Source organism: Belonocnema kinseyi, chromosome 2 (assembly GCF_010883055.1).
Source record: "Belonocnema kinseyi isolate 2016_QV_RU_SX_M_011 chromosome 2, B_treatae_v1, whole genome shotgun sequence".
In the NCBI taxonomy this organism is placed as follows: domain Eukaryota; kingdom Metazoa; phylum Arthropoda; class Insecta; order Hymenoptera; family Cynipidae; genus Belonocnema; species Belonocnema kinseyi.
This window is the reverse complement of record NC_046658.1, coordinates 137,072,287-137,094,541: the sequence shown is the minus strand read 5'-3', so window position 1 is coordinate 137,094,541 and position 22,255 is coordinate 137,072,287. Positions and strand designations below refer to the sequence as shown.

At 31.8% G+C, this 22,255-nt stretch overlaps 1 protein-coding gene across 1 annotated transcript; it reads right to left on the bottom strand.

Annotated features, from left to right (window-relative positions):
• Positions 1-16,797: 16,797 nt before the first annotated feature.
• On the bottom strand, positions 16,798-20,009 carry LOC117168243. Its single transcript, XM_033353735.1, has 2 exons — positions 19,944-20,009; positions 16,798-17,333 (listed from the first exon to the last, which is right to left on the bottom strand). Exon 2 carries the CDS (start codon positions 17,311-17,313, stop codon positions 16,843-16,845), a length of 471 nt encoding a protein of 156 aa, XP_033209626.1. The 5' UTR covers positions 17,314-17,333; positions 19,944-20,009; the 3' UTR covers positions 16,798-16,842.
• Positions 20,010-22,255: the final 2,246 nt, after the last annotated feature.

The following is a 22,255-nucleotide window of genomic DNA, read 5'->3' as shown; positions in this document are numbered from 1 at the left end:
GTACCTCAGTATCAGATGTCAAAATTGATATTCGGCCCGGCGGTCGACCCTTCTGCTTCAGGCTGCGCGGCTGAGCGATCAGGAGAGACAAAAGCAACTCTATAGTTGAATCCATAAACATCGTTAAAGCGCTCAAAGTTGATGTGTCCGGTGGAATGATTTTTTCTTCTCGATGTTGATTTTCTTCCTCATCACAGTTTAACTATCACAAAAATTCTAGAAAATTTGTAGTGCGTAAAAACCTAGGGGTCGGTTTCGGAACCCCTATTGGCGGTCGGTTTAGGACCACCGCCACTTATTTCAAACAATGACTCGTCGCTTACTTACAGCGATGCAAGTGGTCTCAATTTATTATTGCGTGTTCAAGCCTAGACTATAAATTAAAACTTCCTATATTTGGATTTTTCAAGAAACAATAAACACTTCAAACTGAAGTTCCGTGCATATCACAAATGAGCTTCATTGCTGTCAAAACACAACGCGATACAAAACCCTAGAATGAAATAAGAAAAAAGATAGCTCTCTACCTCTAAATTGTGGGCGTTGTGTGAGTTTTCAAATGCCACTACCGACTGTTTCGGTGGCAGCAAAAGTACTGAGAAGCATGGAGAGGTCGGTATGAGACCACGGTCAGACCATTTGTCAGAAATTATCTTCAATTTATATCTCATTTGGAATTTAGAATTTAAAAACTACAATTTCGAATTAATATTTTCTTGAAATCTTCAAAATTTCATATTTGACGTTATTCACAATTTTTTAGAAGAACATTCCTGCGGATCAGTTTGAAGCGGATTTTCGCTGCATGTTAGCGAAATAACCGGCCTTGTAATTTCTAATTCAGTTGAATAAATACAAACATTCAAGTTTTGCCGTTTGAATTTAAGTTTTATTTCTTTATTTCCAGTACCTATTTATTTTCAGCTTAATATGCAGAATTCTTAATAATAAAACCAAGAATCCCACTACCAAATTTGAACAACCACCATAAAATGTCTAGAAACATTTTATGGCCAAGTAAAGTAGTTATGTGTGAACATTTATAGATTTTTCTAACGACAAAAAAATATCAATTCTAGGAATATAGTAATTATATGAAACATTAAATTGTCTCTTTAATACCCCTGACTCAATTATTATTACTTAGAATAAATTATTTGAGAAATTTTCTGTATTGAAATTAATCATGAAAATCATGAAAATTAATAACTATATTGAAATTGAAAATTTCTTTTATTTCTAAGAAAATAAGAACTTAAAAAAAAGTAGGTTTAAGTACCAATATAAATTTTACAAGTAAATGAGTATTAGATGGATTACTGTATCATTTGGATTAGAATGTAATAACAGTTGTCTGTCCTGAATTTTATAGTCAATGGAAACTATGACTATTTTAATTTTTGAGTTATTTTTATTAGATGATTAATATTTAGAAAATTGTATTTTACCATTAGAAAAATACTTGACTAAAATTATAAAAATTTCAATGAGTGGTTATAGAAAATATTAAGTTTGGAAACCTAAATAAAAATTTATTATTATTTTCAAACTGTTATTTTTAAAATTACTTTTCTCTTTTTGATGTATCATCTACAAGAAATTAAAAAAAAATGCGAAATGAACAAATAATTTGATGCTGATGAAAAATGTGAGTGTCACCACGACGCAAAAATAAGCTGTTTACGGTTTATGCCCAGGAAGGGGGAAACTGAAATATTTGAAAAGTATTTGTATACGAAATATCAGGACATTCATTAATAAAGCTGCTCTACCAATTTTGAGTTAATCTTTTTTCTGCATTCTGAAAAGAAATGGAGATTCATTCGATCTTCATCCTGGTCGTAATTTTTAATTTTATGGGTAAGTATTTTAAAACTTAGTATTATTAAATTCAACATATTTAGTTTCATAAATTAAAACTTAATAACTCACATGATTCGGTTTACGGAATTTTTCATTTCCGAATACGAAAAATGAAACTTTTTACTATAATATTATTTTGGAAACCATATCCTAAGAAACTTAAATTATGTTTGAAATTACATTTTCTTAAACAAAGATAAGCTTTAAAAAATGAAATCCTATACAAAAAATTGGAATGACATCCTTATACATGCTAAACGCAAAAGCGGTCTAAAGACGATTTTTTAAACACTTTAATAATATTTATCGAATACCTGTATTTATATACAAAACTATAATAAAATTTAAATTATTTAGGAATTTCACCTTATTATTTATGAAAATAATCTTTTATGTTTCTAAAGACACTGATTTAAAATGAATGTATTCAATATTGGCTGAAAAAATTCTAATCTATGTTTAATTTGAATAAGGATCATTTTGGGAAAGAAATTACAAAAAATAACAAAAAAAAGAAATAATGTATTTACTGGTTTAAGCGCATGTGATGTTTCGAAAATTATCGATTTTACCAGTTTTATGTTTCCCGGGTTTTTTTCTTAGAATAATAAATATTTTGTCTTAAAAATTTGAGAAATGCTAGCGAACATGCTAATGGACGTCCCCCTCACTTTTTCGTGGATTAATTTAAAAATTTTAAGTTTGCTAAATTTGATTAATTTGTGGGGCACTTATTAATTAGTGTCGATTTAATCAATGTTAGATTCCAGCCGCTTTGTTCCTAGAATAAGAAATATTTTGTTTTCAAAATCTGGGGAATGATAGCGAACATGCTAACAGACGTTAAGGAAAAAAAACTTTCTCCCGAAAGTTACTTTCAAACTACACAATATCTTTGGCCGAAAACTCTGGACTTACAAATAAACATAGGAACTAATGTCCCGGAACTAACCTTGTTTATAGGCATCAAAAAAGTTTATTTCATAAATAATTTTCAAATTATCCGAGTGACAGACCTGAAAAACGACCCTAACTTTAAAATAATGCACATTCATACACTTTTTATTTAGCATAATAGATTTTTTTTGTTATTATCCCTCAAGAAAGAGTCCAGGGATTTTCATTTTTGTGGAAAAAAGCCGGGGGAACTGTACCCAATTGACCACACGACGAATTATCACATGCCCTTAATAAAATAGATTTAAAAAAGATAAGGTTTTATCATAGATTGAAATGGAAGCTTTCTTGATTTTGATTTTATCATATATTTGAAACCGATTAACAGTCAAATAATCTCAAATATCAAAGACAAAAATGCAAACGGTGTTAATGCAATAATTTCGTAATAATTAACTTTACTTTTTTTAGTTAATATGAGGATAACATAAAAATGTTCCCTGTTAGTTTCTTAATAAAAATTTCTATAAAAAGAACGCCTAAAAGGCGTCGAAAGATGTTAGATCCTGGTTTTCAAAAAAAGACTGATAAATAAGAAAAAAACAAGCGAGGTTATTCGCACGTGGTTTTTTTTCTCCCTCCATTTTCAATTATCATTTATCTCTCTCTGATGAACCGTTTTACAGTATTATTTGAAAACATCTTTTATCTCCTTTCCACTCTTTCTGTACAATTATTTTTCAAGGATTGATTTTCTTTAGCATTTGTTTTTGAAAACAGTATTTTAAATAGCATTATTCCATTTAAGCCTTCTTGTGTCATTTTTTGTGCACAATTTGATTTTTTGGAGTTTATGTTTGTTTAACAAAATGTACTTTCTAATATGATAAACAGAGACATTCAGGCATCGACAATGTGTCGTTATCCAGCTTTTAATGGATTAAGCATTTGGAGACCTCTCCTTGCCAGTGCATGTATTAAGAATAAAACATTAAGCCATTGTTATTTCTTCTTACAGAATAAGGTTTGCAGGGCAGCTTTTTCGATAGAAATCATCCTCCGTCCTCACTCCCGGGCCCAGTAGTCTATGACTAACGTAAAGCGTTCAGTAAGTAATTTTTTCTTGGTGTAACTAGTTACAATTACACTACTGAAAAAATTAACATTTATTTCCCGAAAATACGATTTGCACAATTACCTTCAAAATGGTCCCTTTTCGAATTAGTTTGAACGATGCCATCACAGGAAAAACAGAAATTAATTTTTGTTGCGGATAATTTTCAAGTACACGGAGGTCGAAACATTTAGTGAACAGTACGATCGAACCATTTTGCACATGTGGTGCTTGCGATACATAGAAAAATTTAGCACCCACATTTCGGAGCTTCTGATCTCCGTAAATTTGGGGTAACCAGTGCACCGAATCTAGAACGGACGCCACACCAATCAGAAGTGCAGCGACTCTCTTACCCTTAGCGCGAAGGTATTACCTAACTTCTCTCCGTGCGGATAAAGTTGAGTTTCTTCGGATCGAAACACAACAAGGCCTAATAGAATTCACATAGTAACCATTTTTCATGTGGAGGTTAAATCTTAACACGTGAAGTTAATAAACATTTTTTTTGCAGATAAAGATTACTCTCAAATCACTGTAAAGATTGCATCTTGTTTTTTCTGTGGTATTGTAACTAGGTCACTAGCGCTTTTTACAACGCTGAAGAAATGATAATGAAACTTCGTGGGTGTGTGCGTGTGCTTATGATCACGACTATAATTTATTACATTATCTACTAGAGCAGTGTAAACGAGATTTGTACGCCCGCAATCAACTGTTTGTTCGACCTTAGAACATTCAAGTGCCAAGTTTAATGCCGATATGTTAAGGAAAGATTCATTCCTGTTCGTTATAACTTTCAGACTTGAATTTAGTTTCGAATTTAGAATAATCCATAATTTGTCAAATAAATTATAAAAAAACACTTTCTTTACATAAATTAATGCTAGAAACTTGCTGATTTCTCTAGTATTTCCAAATTATGGTCAACATTTGAGTTAAAGTAAGGAAATGATTATTGCAACTTAATAAATTATTTGTTAAAGCAACTCATTATTTTTTGTAACTATTTGCTCTTACATTATTGCTAACAAGTTGAAGTTTTTTTCGTAATTCTGAACTTTTCTTTTATTTCCAGTTATGAAGAAATGATAAATACCATAGAAAATTGTTTTACTAAGCAATCTCTTCATTTTTTTCCTTCATTTTTTTTCTTAATTTTTAAAATTATTCACTTTGCCTAATGTGTCTCGCTAAATTGCACGTTAATTAATAATTTGATTTTGACACTTTCCATTTATTGAATAAAGTTCCAAATAGCTGAATTTTCCGATTTCCTTCAAACTTCGTATACAGAACCATAACAAAACTATAAAAACCACGGTTTTTTGCGTTTATCTAAGCCAATATGCAAAATTTTGGAAAATATTTTGGATAAAAGTTATAGGTCTCATCAGAATACATATTTTTTATGCCATACATTTTTTCTCTTTCTTTCCGTCTTTCTCTTCCGTCCGCACTCATAATATTTACGGGCGTGTGTTACTTGCGTGCAATGTCTCCAGAACGTGGGATTTTTCGGCCCCCACCACTCTCCCATCTGGGAGCGCCATTCAAACGTAGCGTGTCGGTGAGACGGCTCTGCTAAATTTTGCGTAGGCCAGCCTCCTGTAGAGCCGAAAATGCACGAGCACAAGCCAAAATGATTAGAGGTCCGACAAGATTAGAAACAGAACTTTCTCAAGATTGGTAGGAAAATTTTTAATGACTTTTTTTAAAAAAAACCGTAATTTATGAGAATATTAAAAAAGGTTTTTAAACATGTGAAAAGATTTCCTAAAATTTAAAAGAAGACTTAGAAGATTTTGAAGCAAAATGTTTCAATTTGGTGAGATATTAATGAATGGATCAAAATCGAGTAAATGCAAGAAATATTAATAAGAATTTAAGAGATTCAAATCGAATTTTAAACTTAAAAGTCTGTTAGAAACTTAGATTTTTAAAGAATTCAAACATAAACTTTAGAAACTTTAAAGGAATTCGGAAAGATTTCTAGGAGGTAAAACTATTTTTGTTAAAATTCCTGGAAAAAATTTAAAAGATAATGAGTCAATTTTTTCACATCTTAAATTAAGGAACATAATTCTTATTAGGCCTTCTTGTGCAATTTTGTTACACCATTTTTTAAATTATATGTTTGTTTAAAAATCCACTTTCAAATTTGAGTAAGTTTAAGAGATATTCAGAAATTTTTAAACGATTCAAATATAATTAAAACTTGTAAAGATTTTTCAAGAATTTTGTAAGTCTTCACGAAAATGAAAAAAATGATTGAAGGTTCCTAAAAATAATTAAAATAATTTTTTATCTCGGAAAATTATATTTAGGAGATTATTTTCAGGCATTCCAAAACATTCAAAAAGACGTCAAAAATTGTCAAAGTATCTGATAAATTTTAAAGGCAATTTTGTTTAATTTTGCAAAATAAAAAAAAATCAGAAAAAATTTTAATGATTTTTAAAGATTAGAAGAGCTGACAAGATTAAAAAAAAAGAATTATTTTCCTAATTATTGTGTGAAAATTTTTAATGATTTTTTATTTTGAAAAATGTTCTTTAAAAGAAAATTAAAGACGATTTTTAAACACATGAAACAATTTCCTCAAATTTCGAAAGAGTGTAAAACGTTTTAAAATCAACATTTTTCAATTCGATAACATTACAAATTTAAAAAAATGTAAATATTCGAATAAATTCAATAAATATTGAGTAGAATTGATGAGATTAAAAAAGAATTTAAACTTCAGATGAGTTTTAGAAACGTAGGATAAACTGATTTAAAAAACTGAAAACCCTAAAAATTCTTGTAGAAGAATAAGAAAGATACGCCTGGAAATTGTGCACAAATATCAGTCTTTAAAATTAAAATTCGAATGATTTTTTTTTTTAAATTAATTTCAGCACATTTCGTCAAAAACAGAATCCTCGTTTTTAATCGCAAGAGGTTCAATTATTTCCAATCAGAATAAGTAATTACATAAATTTTGGAAATTCATAAAAGATAACTTGGAATAAGTTAAATGCGATTTAAAAAAGTTTATTTCAATTACACATCAAATTTGTAGAATTATTTGTGAAAATTTGGAACGATTAAAAATTGTAGTATTTGAAAACACTTAACATTTAAGACTTTTATATTAAATTTTGATAAGATATAATAGATATGTATATAAAATGAAAAAATAATAATAAAAGTCGATAAACGAAGGACTTTCAGATAATGAAAGATAATGAAAAAAACTCCTTAGAAAAAAATGTAAATAATTGTTTTTGAATGAATTCTAACAAAAAATTGAAAAAAGATTACCCAAAATTTTTGATTATTTCCTAAAATGTCTAAAAAGTACGTAAAATATTTCAAAGCAAAATGTTGTAATTTTTCCATATTACTCAACTTTAGACAAATCAATTAACATAATTCTTTCAAATTTAAGAAATTTTAAGAGATATTCAAAAAAATTGAAACGATTCGAAAATAATTAAAACTTGTAAAGATTTTTTAAGGAATAATTAACATAATTTTTTATTTCCAACAATTAATTTAAAAATATTATTTTTAAACTTTTCAAAACATTGCAAAACATTTCAAATATTCTCAAAGCATCTGAAAAATTTTAAAGATATTTTTTTTTCAATTTTGCATAATTAAAAAGAAATCTGGAAGAATTTGAATAATTTTTCAAGATTAGAGATTGGAAGGTCTGACAAGATTTGAATAACAGAATTATTTTTCTAATAATCGCGCGTTGACTGAAATTTTTGTTTTAAAATTGATTTTGAAACTTTTGAATTTCTGTTTTCGGTAGAAAGTTATTGGTTTGAAAATTAGATTATTTCTTTGCAAATTTAGTATTTTGCTTGGAAATTTTAATATTTTGTTGAAATTTCGATTTTTTGGTGTTGATAATTATTTTTAGCTGAAAATACATACATGAAAATTTATCTATTCAATTTTTCGTTGAAACATTATAATTTTTGTTGAAAGTTAATTTCTTTCGTTGAAAATTCCATTTTTTGTCTGAAAATTTAACTAGTCCATTTTTGATCGAATACTTTTTTTTTAGTTTAAAATTCGTTTCTATAGATGAAAATTGAACAATTTTGTTGACACTTTTTCTTCTTCAAAAATTTTCTTTTTAGTTATAAATTTATCTTCTTTTTTGGCGAAAATTTAAAAATTTAAAAATTTATTTGTTTTAGATCAAAATTAATTTCTTTTGTTGAAAATCCGCATTTATTTGGGTTTAAAAATTAATTTTTTCAACTGCAAACTATAGCATAAACTAACATGTTTAAGTTAAAAAAATGTATTTTTAAATGTCATTTCTTAGATTGAAACATTAAACTATTTTGTCGAAAATTTGTTTTTTATTTGTTAAAAATCCATTGTTTACTGAAAATATGACTAAGACATGCAGCACTAAATTAGAAACATTTTAGACCCAGAAGTCTTGTCTCTTATATCTATTTACATCAAGTCAATTATATTTGCCTCTTCGCAATAAGCCTGATGGTTCTAAGGTAACTCGGGATTTCAAAACCTGAATAAATTTGAGGAGCAGCTAGATCGTCATTCGTGAGGTCGGGAAAGCTCGGGTTCCAGCTCGTGCATTTTCGGCTTTACAAAGGCTGGGCTTTGCAGCATTTAACAGAGCCGACTCACCGACACGCTACGTTTGAATGTGTCGCTCCCAGATTGAAGAGTGGTGGGGGCCGAAAAATCCCACGTTCTGGAGACACTTCTTGCGTACATTAATTATTTTTGAGGTTTTCTTTTCCTGAGTCCTAATCAATGTGGATGACACATGTAATATTTTCAGTCTAAGTATGATTTTCCAAGAAAGAGAAAAAATACTTCAGTTGTTGCGACAGATCGAACTCATTCCAACTAAACCATTTTGCTTAAAACACAAGAAGAAGAAGACTGTTGGAATCTGAAACGACTTGCGGCTAGTTCTTGTGTGATAAGGCAGACAGGTACAGTCATACTAATTTTTTAATCTAATAAATGCTTTCCCTCAACCTTGACAGAATGCAAGACTTTTTACATTTTGAAAATTTGCCTTTTTAAGTAATAGCATTATAGGCCATTGAATTAGCAATTAAATTGGCATATTTGAGGATAGTTTAATGATAAGTCAATGATGTATTAAAAAGCAATTATCTTTTTAATTGTTAGTCATATCGGTAATGATATATCTATTTTGAAATATGTCAATTTTAGTGAAAATTACATAATGTGTTGGTATAAATTTCATGAAAAATATTTTACACAAATTTTTGTTTATAGAAAATACATTGGAAAAATTATTCTGAAAAACAAAGATTAAAAACAGATTCTTTACAGGAATTTCCGAATGTTGTCAACACTATCAAATTATTTTGAAATAATTTCAAAAAAAAATTATGAGATCTTCAATTATTTATTAAATGCCTCAACAATTAAAAATGTCGCGCCGGTTAAATGATCGACTCATTAATCAGTTACAAATATTGGGGGGCGCATGAAATGGTGTTAGATTCGTATTAACAAAGTTAAAATCGAGTTTTTGGATTTCGAACTTTAAAAAAATTCACATTCAATTGCACTATGAAAATGGAGACGGTTCTTAATCCCGACAGTTCATCAAATGACAAAGAAACTGATTTCGGAACATAAACATTTTAAAGGAATTATGCACTTTGTTTATCCATCGAATACTAGATAGTGTACCTTCAACACTAAACTAATAATGTTTATAATAAGCAGAGAACACTTGACACAAATCGATTAGTTCGAAAAATTCCTTGTAGTCTGCTCTATAGGTACCGGCATAGAAAAGATTCAATGGGTGAACCATGGCTCAAGAGATCTCAACATGAAATAAACGCGTGGTAAGGGTGGTTCAAAATTGGGTCAATCTTTACCCACAGAGGTCGAATGGTTACAGAAAATGGCTTAAACAAGGCTAATGGTCCCACTGCTAGTATTCACCCATGGTAGAACGTACTTTCATTAGACTTTGGCGAGATTCTACAAGATGGACGCAATCGAAGAACTTGCGTGTTGATCTGAGTCAGCACACCACTGGAAACATTGGTGAGTAGCAGACGACGAGTGGCTGCGTAGCGAAATCCGTATCTCGACTGTGCGAAACTACGCTGCAGGAACCGAAGTCGCATTCGCCTCTTCCTAGGTCGCTTCTCTAACTCTCAGTAATTCCAGCCTTCTGACGCATGTTGCATACCAAGTTTCATATGAGACGATTGAACTTCTGAAAATTACGAATTATCTAAGAGGACCAATATCCAAAGGAATGCGAGAAAACACTCGAAGAGGTCGAAAAGTTGCTAGGTATGTTCCTGTTTGTTTTTCTCGCTTAGCTTTATTAAGTTCCCTCGTTTCAACTTCGCTTGTCGAACTGCTAGCCACACGTCGTTGAAATTCGTCGATTTCTAACTAAGGTCAAGGTCAAGGTTATTGGTTCGTACTTTGTGATGTGCCGGCTTCAATCTGTCTCTGACTTTTATTTTGTTCAAGTAGACACTTGGAGCGCTTCAGTGAAGCTAAGCATTCGTAGTAAACTCGCGTCCTCCGTGCCGTTAGATTTATGTTGAATGGGGCAAAGGCCCACGTTATTCCTAACCCAGCCACTTTAACGAAATTTTCGAAAAGCTGAATTACCGAGAATTATTTCTAAAAATACGATGGTTTGTTAACGTGATTTAAAAACTATCTGGCAACCTTCAGGCAAATTGTTAAATATCAAATTGGATTAAAATAAAAATAACTAGCAAACGCCAGTTATAATATACAACCCGGTGAGTAATTAGAACTCTTCCCAGTCTATACTCTCGCATAATAAATGCGCTACTAACTATAAAGCTGGAACCGCAAGTTCAAACTGCATTACCACATGCAAACACAAACTTAAAAAATACTAAATGTTCAATACAAACAGAAACTTCTGACAATTTCAGTTAAAAATAAGATAATTCGATAGAAACAAATTAGGAATATATACATATATATTTATAAAATAATAATAATAAATAGTTCTAGATAAATAAATAATAAACTTACGAATATATATAATCAAATATAATGCTCTCAATCCACCATAACATGCACCGAAATCAATGTACTAGGGAATGAGTAAGTGCATAGTCTGATAGACTGTAACTCAAAGTGTCTCACTAGATACAGTAATTATAGTTAAGGCATAAAGTCCATACTCATGAAAGATTGTGAAAAGAGCTCATGTACGTACCGAGAATCTCAACAAAGCGAGTAGTGGAGGGCGGGGTCCAAAGTAACATTTTAAACATTTGTCGTTACTGTGGAAATTCTAATAAATTTAGTGTAAAACATTTTAGGTAGGCAGAGAGCCTATACAATTGCCTATAATTCTAGCTTTTAAATTTTTACCTACTCATCACCATTAGAAACCTATTGGCGATTTTTAGAAACAAGATTTGTGTTACTTTCGACCCACAGCTGGGGTAGGTTGTAACCCATAGTGGGGTCAAAAGTAAGAGTGAAAATACTTGGTGAAAAATTTTTAAAAATGGAAATGTATATATCAAACATTTATTGTTATGAAAAGGAGTAAGTGACAAGTGCTAACATATTTTAATTCTAAAGAAATGAACATCTTGCCCGTTCACAAATGTGACATACGTAATTATTTTCTCCTGCGTTCATTCCTCGTGATCCCATCACTTACAATAATTGTATTGCACCCACTCTTTATTAGACTGTCTTCTTAAAAATGGTTCCAGGCACACTTATCAAAATTTTTCTTCTTCACTGATGGAATCATTCGACTTCTTCTTGGTATTTTCTCTTCCTTTCTTAGGTTTCTTATTAATTTCTTTATTCTTCGAGAAATTGAGCTTCATCGGTGTTCTCTTGGCTTCATTTCTCTTTTCATACTCGTCTTCTATTGTGATCCTTTCAGGTTTATCAGTTAAGACGGCAAACTTCCTTCTTTTTCTTCCTGTGTATGTAGGAAGTCTAGGCCCTGCCTTGGCAAATGGCCGAAGGTATTCAGGTGGAAATAGTTGTAAATCACTTAATCCTGGTGTGTCTGACTGATGCAGTGTTTCCATTTGAGAAAGTTCACGCGCTTTATAATTTGCGAAATTCGTAATATCTGCTGAATCACTTTCTTGGAATCTCGCAGGTTGATCCGATTTAGCAGGCTCAACAGAATCTCCTGATAAATTTTCCTGATTAGGTTCTGGAGCTGATCGGTCAGTAACGGCAGATGGAGTAAAGTCAACGGATGTAAAGAGGTTTCTATTAAAAGAGTTCACTCCGGTGCACTGAAGCCCTGCGATTATATTTGCGGGGATGATTGAAAGCGGAACAGCTCCTTTTACAATACTTCGAAGATTATAGGTTATCATGGTTTCGTCTGGATTGTTTCGCATCCAGCTGTCTAATGCAACATTTGTGATTCGCTTGAAAAGCCCATAAACAGGCTTGTCCAAGAGCTGCAACTTGTGCGTACAATGTCGTGGAAAAACAATAACACAATTCCATTCTTTTTTCAAAACTCCAGACAGTCCAAAGACATATTCGATTCGTGATTATCTAGCAATAGTAGACACTTTTTATCTGGAGCATGCCTAGCATTTTCTTTAAAATATTTTTAAAATAAAAGGAATTCGTTACTTTAAATCAACCCGCTTGCATTTCCGATACATTCACTGCTTATGGGGCCATCACGTATGAAATGGTCTTTGTACTTTTTCCGAGGACTTTTTTGAGGACTTTTTTAAAAATATTAACAAAATCGGACTTACCGAAAGGATAGAAGTTGGTGAATATGAGCCTGAGTCTGAGCCTGAGAACGAATATATTGATAGCGAAAACGACTTTTCTCTAAATACTGAAAAATCAGCTCCAGTTAGTTTCACAACCTGAATTGAACGACCTCATACGGAATTTGGGCTTGCCAAAAGACAGTGCAGAGTTCTTAGCTTCGTTTATGAAAACAAGAAATTTCCTAGAGCCTAGCACAAAAGTCGCAGTGTATCAAAATCGAGACGTAGACTTTCGGAAATATTTTTCTAAAGATGAGGATTTGGTATTATATATTGCTACAAAGCAACAGATTGGCGACTCTTCATTGACTCTTTCAAAAGAAGTATCAAGGCAGTATTATTGCATAATACCAACATCTATGCTCCTATAGCTGTACCTCACTCGCTTGTAATGAATGAAAATTATGAAAACATGGTAATACATTTTGAATAAAATCGGCTACGAGCAACAGAGTTGGCAGATCAGTGGAAATTTAAAAAGTATAACCATATTACTCGGTCAACAGTCTGGTTTCACAAAGTACCCCTGCTACTTATGTTTATGGGATAGTAGAGACAGAGAGCATCATTACAAGGTAAGAAATTGGCCAACTTGAAAGTCTCTCAGACCTGGGTCGCGTAATGTTACCTATGAATCCCTTGTAAATCCATCAAAGGTTCTAGTTCCTCCTATTCATTTGAAGCTAGGTTTTATAAAACAGTATGTCAAAGCTCTTGATAAGAATGGTAAATGTTTCAAGTTTTTGCGAAAGGTATTCCCTAAACTTTTTAATGCCAAAATTAAAGAGGGGGTGTTTGATGGTCCTCAGATTCGGAAACTGTTCAGGGATGATGAGTTTATCAAGACGATGAATGCTAAGGAGAAATCATCCTGGCTTAGTTTTCGAGCAGTTGCCGAAAACTTCCTAGGAAACAGAAAAAGTCCACAATACAAAGAACTAGTTGACAAGATGATCACGGACTGTAAAAAACTAGGATGCTTGATGAACTTGAAGCTGCATTTTCTGCACTCTCATTTTGATAAATTTCCAGAAAACCTGGGAAACTTTAGTGAAGAACAAGGTAACGTTTTCACCAACATTTAAAGTTGTTGAAACTCGTTACCAGGGACGCTGGAACGTTAATAAGCTTGCAGACTTTTGCTGGATGCTAAAAAAAGAAACACTGGGACAAAACTGGAAACGAAAAAGAAATCCTCTACATAGATCGTTTAAAGAGAAAAGAACTCGATACAGCTCAAAAAAAGAGAATTGAAGTAAAATGGTTTTTCTCAACAGTTTTACTAATCAGCCCTATTAAGAGCTACATGATGTACAAAATCCGATCATGCAACCTCCTCGCGGTGTATATCGAGTAAGGCCAATGCCGACGGTCCATTATTTAGTCAAATAAACGTGAAAATATAGAAGTTTAGACTTCTTGAAGTTATGGCAAAATCCTGAAGTAATGGAGTTAAATGGACCTCGAATTCGTAATTGGAAATTGAAATTAGAGTAATTTCAATTCATAGCCAGCTACCCCGAAAACCCTCGAGTAACGAGTTTCAAGCGAATCTGATGAATTTTTCTAAAATGTGTCCGCCATATTGGATCCGCCATTTTGAATATCGAAAAAATAATAACAGATTCGTAATTAGCGACCCCGAAAACCCGCGAGTGACGAGTTTTAAGCGAATCCGATGGATTTTTCCAAAAAGTGTCCGTCATATTGGTTTTTTGAGTTTATGTCAAAATCCTGATCTGATGAGGTCAAATGGACTCCGGATTCGGATTCAGCGATCCCAAAAACGTATAGTAAGCATAGTCAGACCTCCGTGACTGACGTGACATAAATTATATCTTTTCGGTGATGCTCTTACACTCAGCCAATTATTTAAATGATCCTGAGCAAAATTTTTATGCTGCGATTGGTCCGCAAGACCTTTAGTGTTTCCCTTAGTATTTTTCTAAGCATTTTGGAAAGAATAACTATGCAAATTGTCATTAGCGTAAGAAATTAGAAACTCCATGGGGTCCGAAATAACAGTTACTTTGGACCTGGAGATATGTGTTACATTAGACCCTGACCACATGTTTTTAATTTGGTGTAAAATTCCACAGAAACAACTAAGGTTACGTTAAATACGTACACATCTATTCAAAACTAGAACTTAAAATTACAATATTACATGCGTGTGCTCTTCTAAAAATATGGACTCCCTATCTTAAACATAGAAAGCGAGGAAAATATAAATGCCAGATTAAACCTTGCACATTTTCCTACGTTGCCAACAGTATTGCTAACAACTTGGATCAACAAGTCGCTCGAAACACCTCGCGTACTTTAACTGTTCGTGAATCAGCTAACCTTCAAGTTGTGAGCTAAGCTCCTTCGGTTTTAGTCCTCGTACGAGTTTTTTCCGAATAAAGTCCGTGGTGTTTTACGTTTGTAAAAAATAACTCAAGAGTGGGACTCGGTAGCTGCATAAGACTGTGTATTGCTATAAAACTAGTGAATCGACAAGGCAAATTTCTTTTGCCCTTTCCAGCGCAAAAAGGTACATGTAATTCCTTCTTATGGAACTGTTAATTCTTTTGTATGTCTTATAAATAAACCATTTTATAACTTTAACGACACCTTACGTACTTCAAACAGTTTATTCATGCAATCCCCATACACGGAGAAAAATAAGATTGAGGGTTTGATATTCAGTACGCGAATCATTTAATGAAAACCTAATTTCAATCTCTAATTTTTTTAAACGTTAGTTTAGTAACGAATTCATCGACGACCAGCACTCTAGACCCAATTTTCCACTTCCATTTTTCCCCGTGTAGGATTTTCAGTGACAGCGAACCTTTAAATTAATAATTGGGCATTCAGCACCTGACATAATCAGCAATACTGGTCTCTATTTTTCTCCCTTTTCCAAACTACCCTCACGGTTTGGTCAAGACGTGAAAAATGTTAAGTATATTTCTTCAGGATACCATCTGTTATTATAATGTTGTAACTTCATCAATATCAATTAAAATTCATTAATAAAATGTAATAATCTTAGTTTCAAACCATTACATTTTTAAATGAAGAAACTTAAGCTTTTTATAATCAAAATAAAACCAAAGTATTGAATGCACAACACAAAAATTCATAAAAACCACCCCTATGTACAAAAACACCAACCTATTAGTAGAAACTTAAACCTTGATGGTGGCATTTTTGAAGATCCCAGCAATCAGAAACTTCATTTGCAACATAAAATTAGAAAAATATCAGAGACTCTAGTAACACTGTATTATTGCGAAAAAGATTATTTTTGGACAAAATCATGTTTTATTGTTAACAAGGGACTGTTTTTTAACGTTAAGTATTGAATACCAAAAATCGGAGTAAGTATTTTCGAGGAGCTCAAAAATCGGAGACTCCATTGACACTGGTAAATTCTCAAAAAGATTATTTTTTGCCAAAGTCGTATATAAGTTGTGGAGAGGGGTTGATTTCAGACGTTAAGGGTTGGAGCCTAAAAATCGGAGTGGATGTTTTCGAGGAGCCCAAAAATCCGATTTTTGGGCTTCAACCCTTAGCGTATAAAACCATCTCTTCGCTACCACATATATATGACTTTGTCAAGAAATAATATTTTTGAGAATTTACCAGTGTCAGTAGAGTCTCTGATTTTTGGGCTCCTTTAAACTAGCCACGCCGATTTTTGCGCTTCAACCCTTGGCGTATGAAATCAACCCTTCTCTACCAGATATATATGACTTTATCGAAAAATAATATTTTCAAGAATTTTCCAGTGTCAGTAAAGTCTCTGATTGCTGGACTTCTCAAAAATACCCACTTCGATTTTTGAGTTCCAGCCTTTGACGTCCAAAATCAACCCGTCTCTACCACGTAGATTTGACTTTGTCGAAAAATAGTCTTTTTTAGATTTTTCCATTGGCAATGGAGTTTACGATTTTTTGGTTCGTCGAACACCCAATCCGATTTTCGGGCTCCAACCCTTACTTAATAAATTTAAATTTAACTTATTGCTAAAATCGAACTTTTAAGTACTAATTTCAGATTTCAAAAATTTATGCGTGTCATTTATTATGAACTCTAAAAATAATTCAGTTTGACAAAGATGTATTTAAATATAAAATTTATTAACATTTCGTGATTGCTTTAAATTTTCTAACAGCGTCTACATTTAAAAGGGTGTAAAAGGTCCCCCACGTCGAGTTCCTGTAATAACTCTACTCCATATCTTGAAGAAAAGACTACAGGGGTTCCTCGTATACCTATAAAAATGCGGTCTTCATAATCATCATCATTACGTGAAACAGTAAGATTCCATGGATGGAAGTCTCGAGCTACAAACTTTTCGTTCCAATTCAAATGCATAAAAGCTATCACTGGAGTATGATGAAGATATTTGAAATCTGCTGTTGCGTGAAGTTCTTGGAGAGTATAACTCGTTTCCACGAGATGGTGAGGAATGTCTGGCATATTTATCATAACGTTGAAGTATTCGAAATTTGTAGGTGTATATTTCTCAGGTTGCAGCCAGCGTACGCGTCCACCACCGTCATAATTGGTATAATGAAGGCGGTCTCCCAGAATAGAGCCATCCTGAATTTGAATAATCACAGTGAAGGTACCCATGATTGGAAAGTGGTCTTTACCTAATTTTTCAGGAAAAAATAGAAATTTATGAAAATCTATTAACTTAGTATTATAAGCATTTAACAACTTTTATCAAGAACTGATTAACAAAGAATAACTAATTTCTTAAGCTAGTCTAAAAAAGGCAATAAACGAATCAAAAATTATTAGGACCATCATTCAGGACAGCTATCTAAAGTTAAAAGAAAAAAAATGGAAAACAACAATTTTATTTGACTTGTTGACATCTATGGGCAATCGAAAGTAATTCATTTTTGGCAGTAGATAAGTAAAAGAACGTTGCATATGGGTCTATGCCAGAATGAAAGAAATGTCATTTATTTCTGTCAGCTATTCCTTAAAAGATATTTGCAAGTTAATTTTGTGGTAATTTTATTTTAATTATTATGCAAAATGATATATATGATTTGAACTAGTTTACTATGGCGAAATACGTCCAAAATATTCAACTCATTTAAACAAATCAAACTTAATCAAAGTGGTTTGCCATTTAATGGTAGTTTTAAGAAAAAAACTTGTCATTTGGGTCAATGTTTACAAAGCGAAGCGACTGAAAATGGTGTGCTTAAGATGCGTACCGTGTTATTCTATAATAAGAATTTGTTCAAAAAATAAATAGTTGAGCTGTAAAAATAAAACTTAAAAACAAATTGGACTTTTTTAGTAAAATGCATATTTTTCAAATTTTTTATCTTGATAGAAACCTTAGGTAAGATTTAAGGTCTTTAAGATATTCAAGATTAAAAAGTGGCTTGTGATTTTGTATTTACGAAGATGAGCGATTATTAGTTTTTTAGTATACATACAACTTACTTTGGTGATTTTTTGCTTATCTGATGGCAATAAACACCTTTTTCTCGTATGATTTAAAATGGATTTTCTTTAAGTGACATTAATATTATTAAACATGTATTTTAGTAAACATTTTTATAATAAAGCATTTGAAAATTGAATATCTTGAAAATGACACAGGAAAATATTTTTAACTCTAATACATGTCCTGAATGATGTTTACAATAATCTAGGATTTACTTGCTGCTATAAATAAAAAAGTTAATTTATAAATAAAGATAATTTTCCGACTTTCTTCTTGTTTTTAATTAAAAATTTGTTTGCTGGCTACAAAATTTTAGAACGACGCACTTAAGTTAGCCTGAAAATAGGGAAAAATAATGATTAATAATGAAAATTTTTCTAGCGGTAATGATTCGGGAAGCTCAACTTTTCTAGCTATAGTGTCCATAAATTGAAACTATATAAAAAACTGTTCAGAAATTTCATTGTGACCTTGAGATATCAGCCCCAAAAGTGGCTTTTTTTATTTTTTAATTTAGGAAAATTAAGAAAAGCATTAATTAAAATGTGTTTTCTCTTCAGAATTTATTTTGAAGATGCTCATCGTCGAGCTTCAAATTTGTACTCTCTTCATTTTCAAATGAAAAAATATTTTACTTCACGTTTAGATAACTCTAAAATACAGACGTTTTAAATTCAACAATATCAAATTTTTCAATAATCTTATAATTAAAAATATTTTATTCCGGTGAATACTGAGGAAGAACTATTCTGTTTTTATTCGGTAGGTTTTTTAATTACTTGTTGAATTAATAAATTGGGCGTTAAATTTGTATGCTGATCAATATAAATAAAATGTTTTTAAATAATAATAAAATGTAAATTTAAAAGTTGATCAGACACAATCCGAATAAAAGTCATTTTAAACGTTTAGCAGCTGGCAGCATAACCACATATCAAGAAAGTAAACCTAACCTGCAATACCCAGGCAACAATGTCATTATTTGAAATGCCACACCGTTCTCATTATAATTTACCTTGGTATGTTTTGCTATTATTAGGCTCAAATACCCTGAAAGCAAGTACAAATGAGCAGTAATTTAAATTCCACATTATATTTTCTGTCTCCGAAACAGTTTTCCTAACAATATTTTACGTATTTCAAAGAGAAAATAATAAACTGCGTAGCCCACGAAAGGCCTCTCTGTTAGATCCCATGTTTCTTGACACAGATTGAAACAGTGATAATTCAAATTTAAGCCTGGAAACGGCCCCTAAGAAAGACATTATGTAAAAGAGGATATATTTTTCTAGCAGAAAAGCAACTGATTTTAATGATTTTTCATCTGACCGATCCAATTGCCGGACTACTTTAATAGAGCTAATGTTCAGGATTCTGAATAAAATTTATAAATGCTCATTTTTTTCTTATGAGACAACAAGTACCTAATTTTTCATAAACTGCCTTTTAGTTTAGGAAAAAACGTGCCACAGCATCGAGTGGATATTTCTCGAGAAAATAATATTTTCGAATATGATTGCGGCGAATTTATTGAAGGTCTAGCAAACATTTGAGAGCGAGCGTACAGAACTCGGTTAGACTGCTCTAGTAAATAATGTAATAAATCATACTTGTGATCATGAACGCGCGCGCGCCGTTTCATCATTTATTATCCTTCATCAAAAGCATTTAATGACCTTTTACACTTCACAAAAAAAATTAATAAAAATAATTTCGACTTTTTTAGAGAACTGGGAGTTACTTATTTCAGTATTATAACTGTAACGAGTTACAGTAGGCAAAAGTTACTTACTCAATCCCTTATTGACGTAGTCCCAGGTTACCGGGCGCTCAGGCGAGGGCGACCGCGGGGGTGAGCGTGACCTTGGATGAGGGCTTCTACTGCATGAGCCGCCCTGCATACTTAATTCTGTAAGTAGAAATAGCAATTGAAAATTTTTTAATCTTAATGAACTAACCAGGAGAGGTTACAAAATGCGAAACCCTGATTTGACTGGGCTTTTAATAAGTATAAGTACATTCAAATCCATGAGATATGTATATTTCTTCGTTCCAATGTGCCTTATAGTTTTCGAGGCATGGAGCTTTTTTACGCTTGAGTGCTTGACACAGCACTGCCCGTGCGGAAGTTGCCTTATTTTTCCTTATTTAAAAAAAGGCCCTAATCAGGTCCGGCTTAGGATGCCTGATTAATGAGTGTATGTAACAGCCCTGATCAGATCCGTTTACGGCCCAAATAGTCTCCTCTAATTATTAATTAAGGCAGTCTGAATTATACCGTACTTAAAGTAACTTTACGGCCATGACAGAATACGAATAAGAGCGCCTCTGTTGAAGATCAGGCGTATTAAAATAGGTCCCAATTTGAGGCACCGGACGCGCACCTTTGCTATACCTTATGTGATGTCTATCAAGTGCAAAATAAAAAAAGATCCGAGTATAATTCGATCGAAAAATCGACAGATTTTTCAGTTAAAAAAAAACTTTTTGAAACCTTTCATTCTTATAAAAATGTTAAATGTAACATTATTGAAAATAAAAGAACAAAAATTATTAATACAATATTATCATAGATTTATCATCAGTTCCAGGAATTTTACTTGTAATTTTATGAATAGTCAAGAAAAAATTAATATACCGAATAATAATGTTTATAATTATTTTCTGCAATTATTTTTCATAAATACAAATTTAAATTTGCGCGGCATCGCATGACGCGCCATCTGGCGTCCCGTTGGTATTCGCGCGTATTTCGTACAGTCTTTTGTTTTCTCGTCGGTGAATCTATGAATTTCAACAGTGTCGTCACGTGAATGTCTTTACATTTATAGCCTATATAATAAGTGTAATTAGTAATTTAAGGTAAGAGTAGCATATATTTTACATTTGCATTAATTCATCTGTGTTGGAAACAATAAATTTCCATAAAACTACCTCTTTTGTAGTAGCTTTTCGAATGCTTGATTTTTAGGTTAGGTTAAACATAGATTATTATAAATATCTTCTTTTTCAATAATGGTTCTGTAAAATGGAGTTTTTCTAATGAAGAATGATTTTATTCATTGTTTATAAGTACTAGCAAACTAATATGCGCGTGATTACTTTGTTTTCCTTCTTACAAGTTGGATCAAGTCATTCAAAAGCCAATTAGGTTTGCAACAAGAATGTATGTGAGCAGGAAAAGGGCGGTTATTCTGCCTATTTCAGATAAAATATATTTAATTATTTAAATCTTAACTACATTCTTATTTGCTTTTCCTACTGAAGTCTAAAATGTATTGCATTATAATTAAAAACTAATAATTTAAGGAATTTGATAGAAAATATATAGGGCCGGAGAAGGGCCTCACTTATTTTTAAGGCACAGGAAAGGTTATCTGACACGGACCTTCTAAGGTTGGCCTTAAATAAAATAAAAATGCATAATACTACGTAGAGTTCAAAGCGTCACTTTTTCGTTTAAAAGTGATGCTACAAATTTCTTAGTATATAATGTATACACTAAAGAATATATGGCATCACTATCCTTTGAAATTATAATTTTAGTTCTTCAAGATACGAGTTCAAAGCTAATTCCAAAGTGAAAAATTTCTTTTTTAGTTTGTGCAAATTAAAAATTCAGAAAAGGGTGATAAAATTGAATCTTCTAGGTTGTACAAATTTAATTTACAAAGCGAAAAACGTTGAATTTAATAATACTACGACTATGTTGAAAAAATTTCACTTCTTAGTGAAATGCTTGAGTTTTCCCCTTCCTGAGCACAAATCGTCAATAGATTTTTCGTGCCTCATGATGACCTTCAAACCTTTCATCAACATCACAATATTTATGCAGTACTCATTATTTTGTTTGTTTTCATCAAATAATACATCAAAGCGAGAAAATTAATATAATAAACAACATTTTCTGATGAAATTCTTTTTTTCGAATAGATTTAAGTCTCAACTTGACAAATATTCTTCAGATAAAATTTTTACGTTATTAATACTTGTCGACGGTGACATATTAGATAAATTTTAGTTCAGCATTTTTCCAAGGCTGCAATACAATTTTCTAAATCTTCATTGACAACCGTAAACAACTCAAAACGTAACACAGTCATA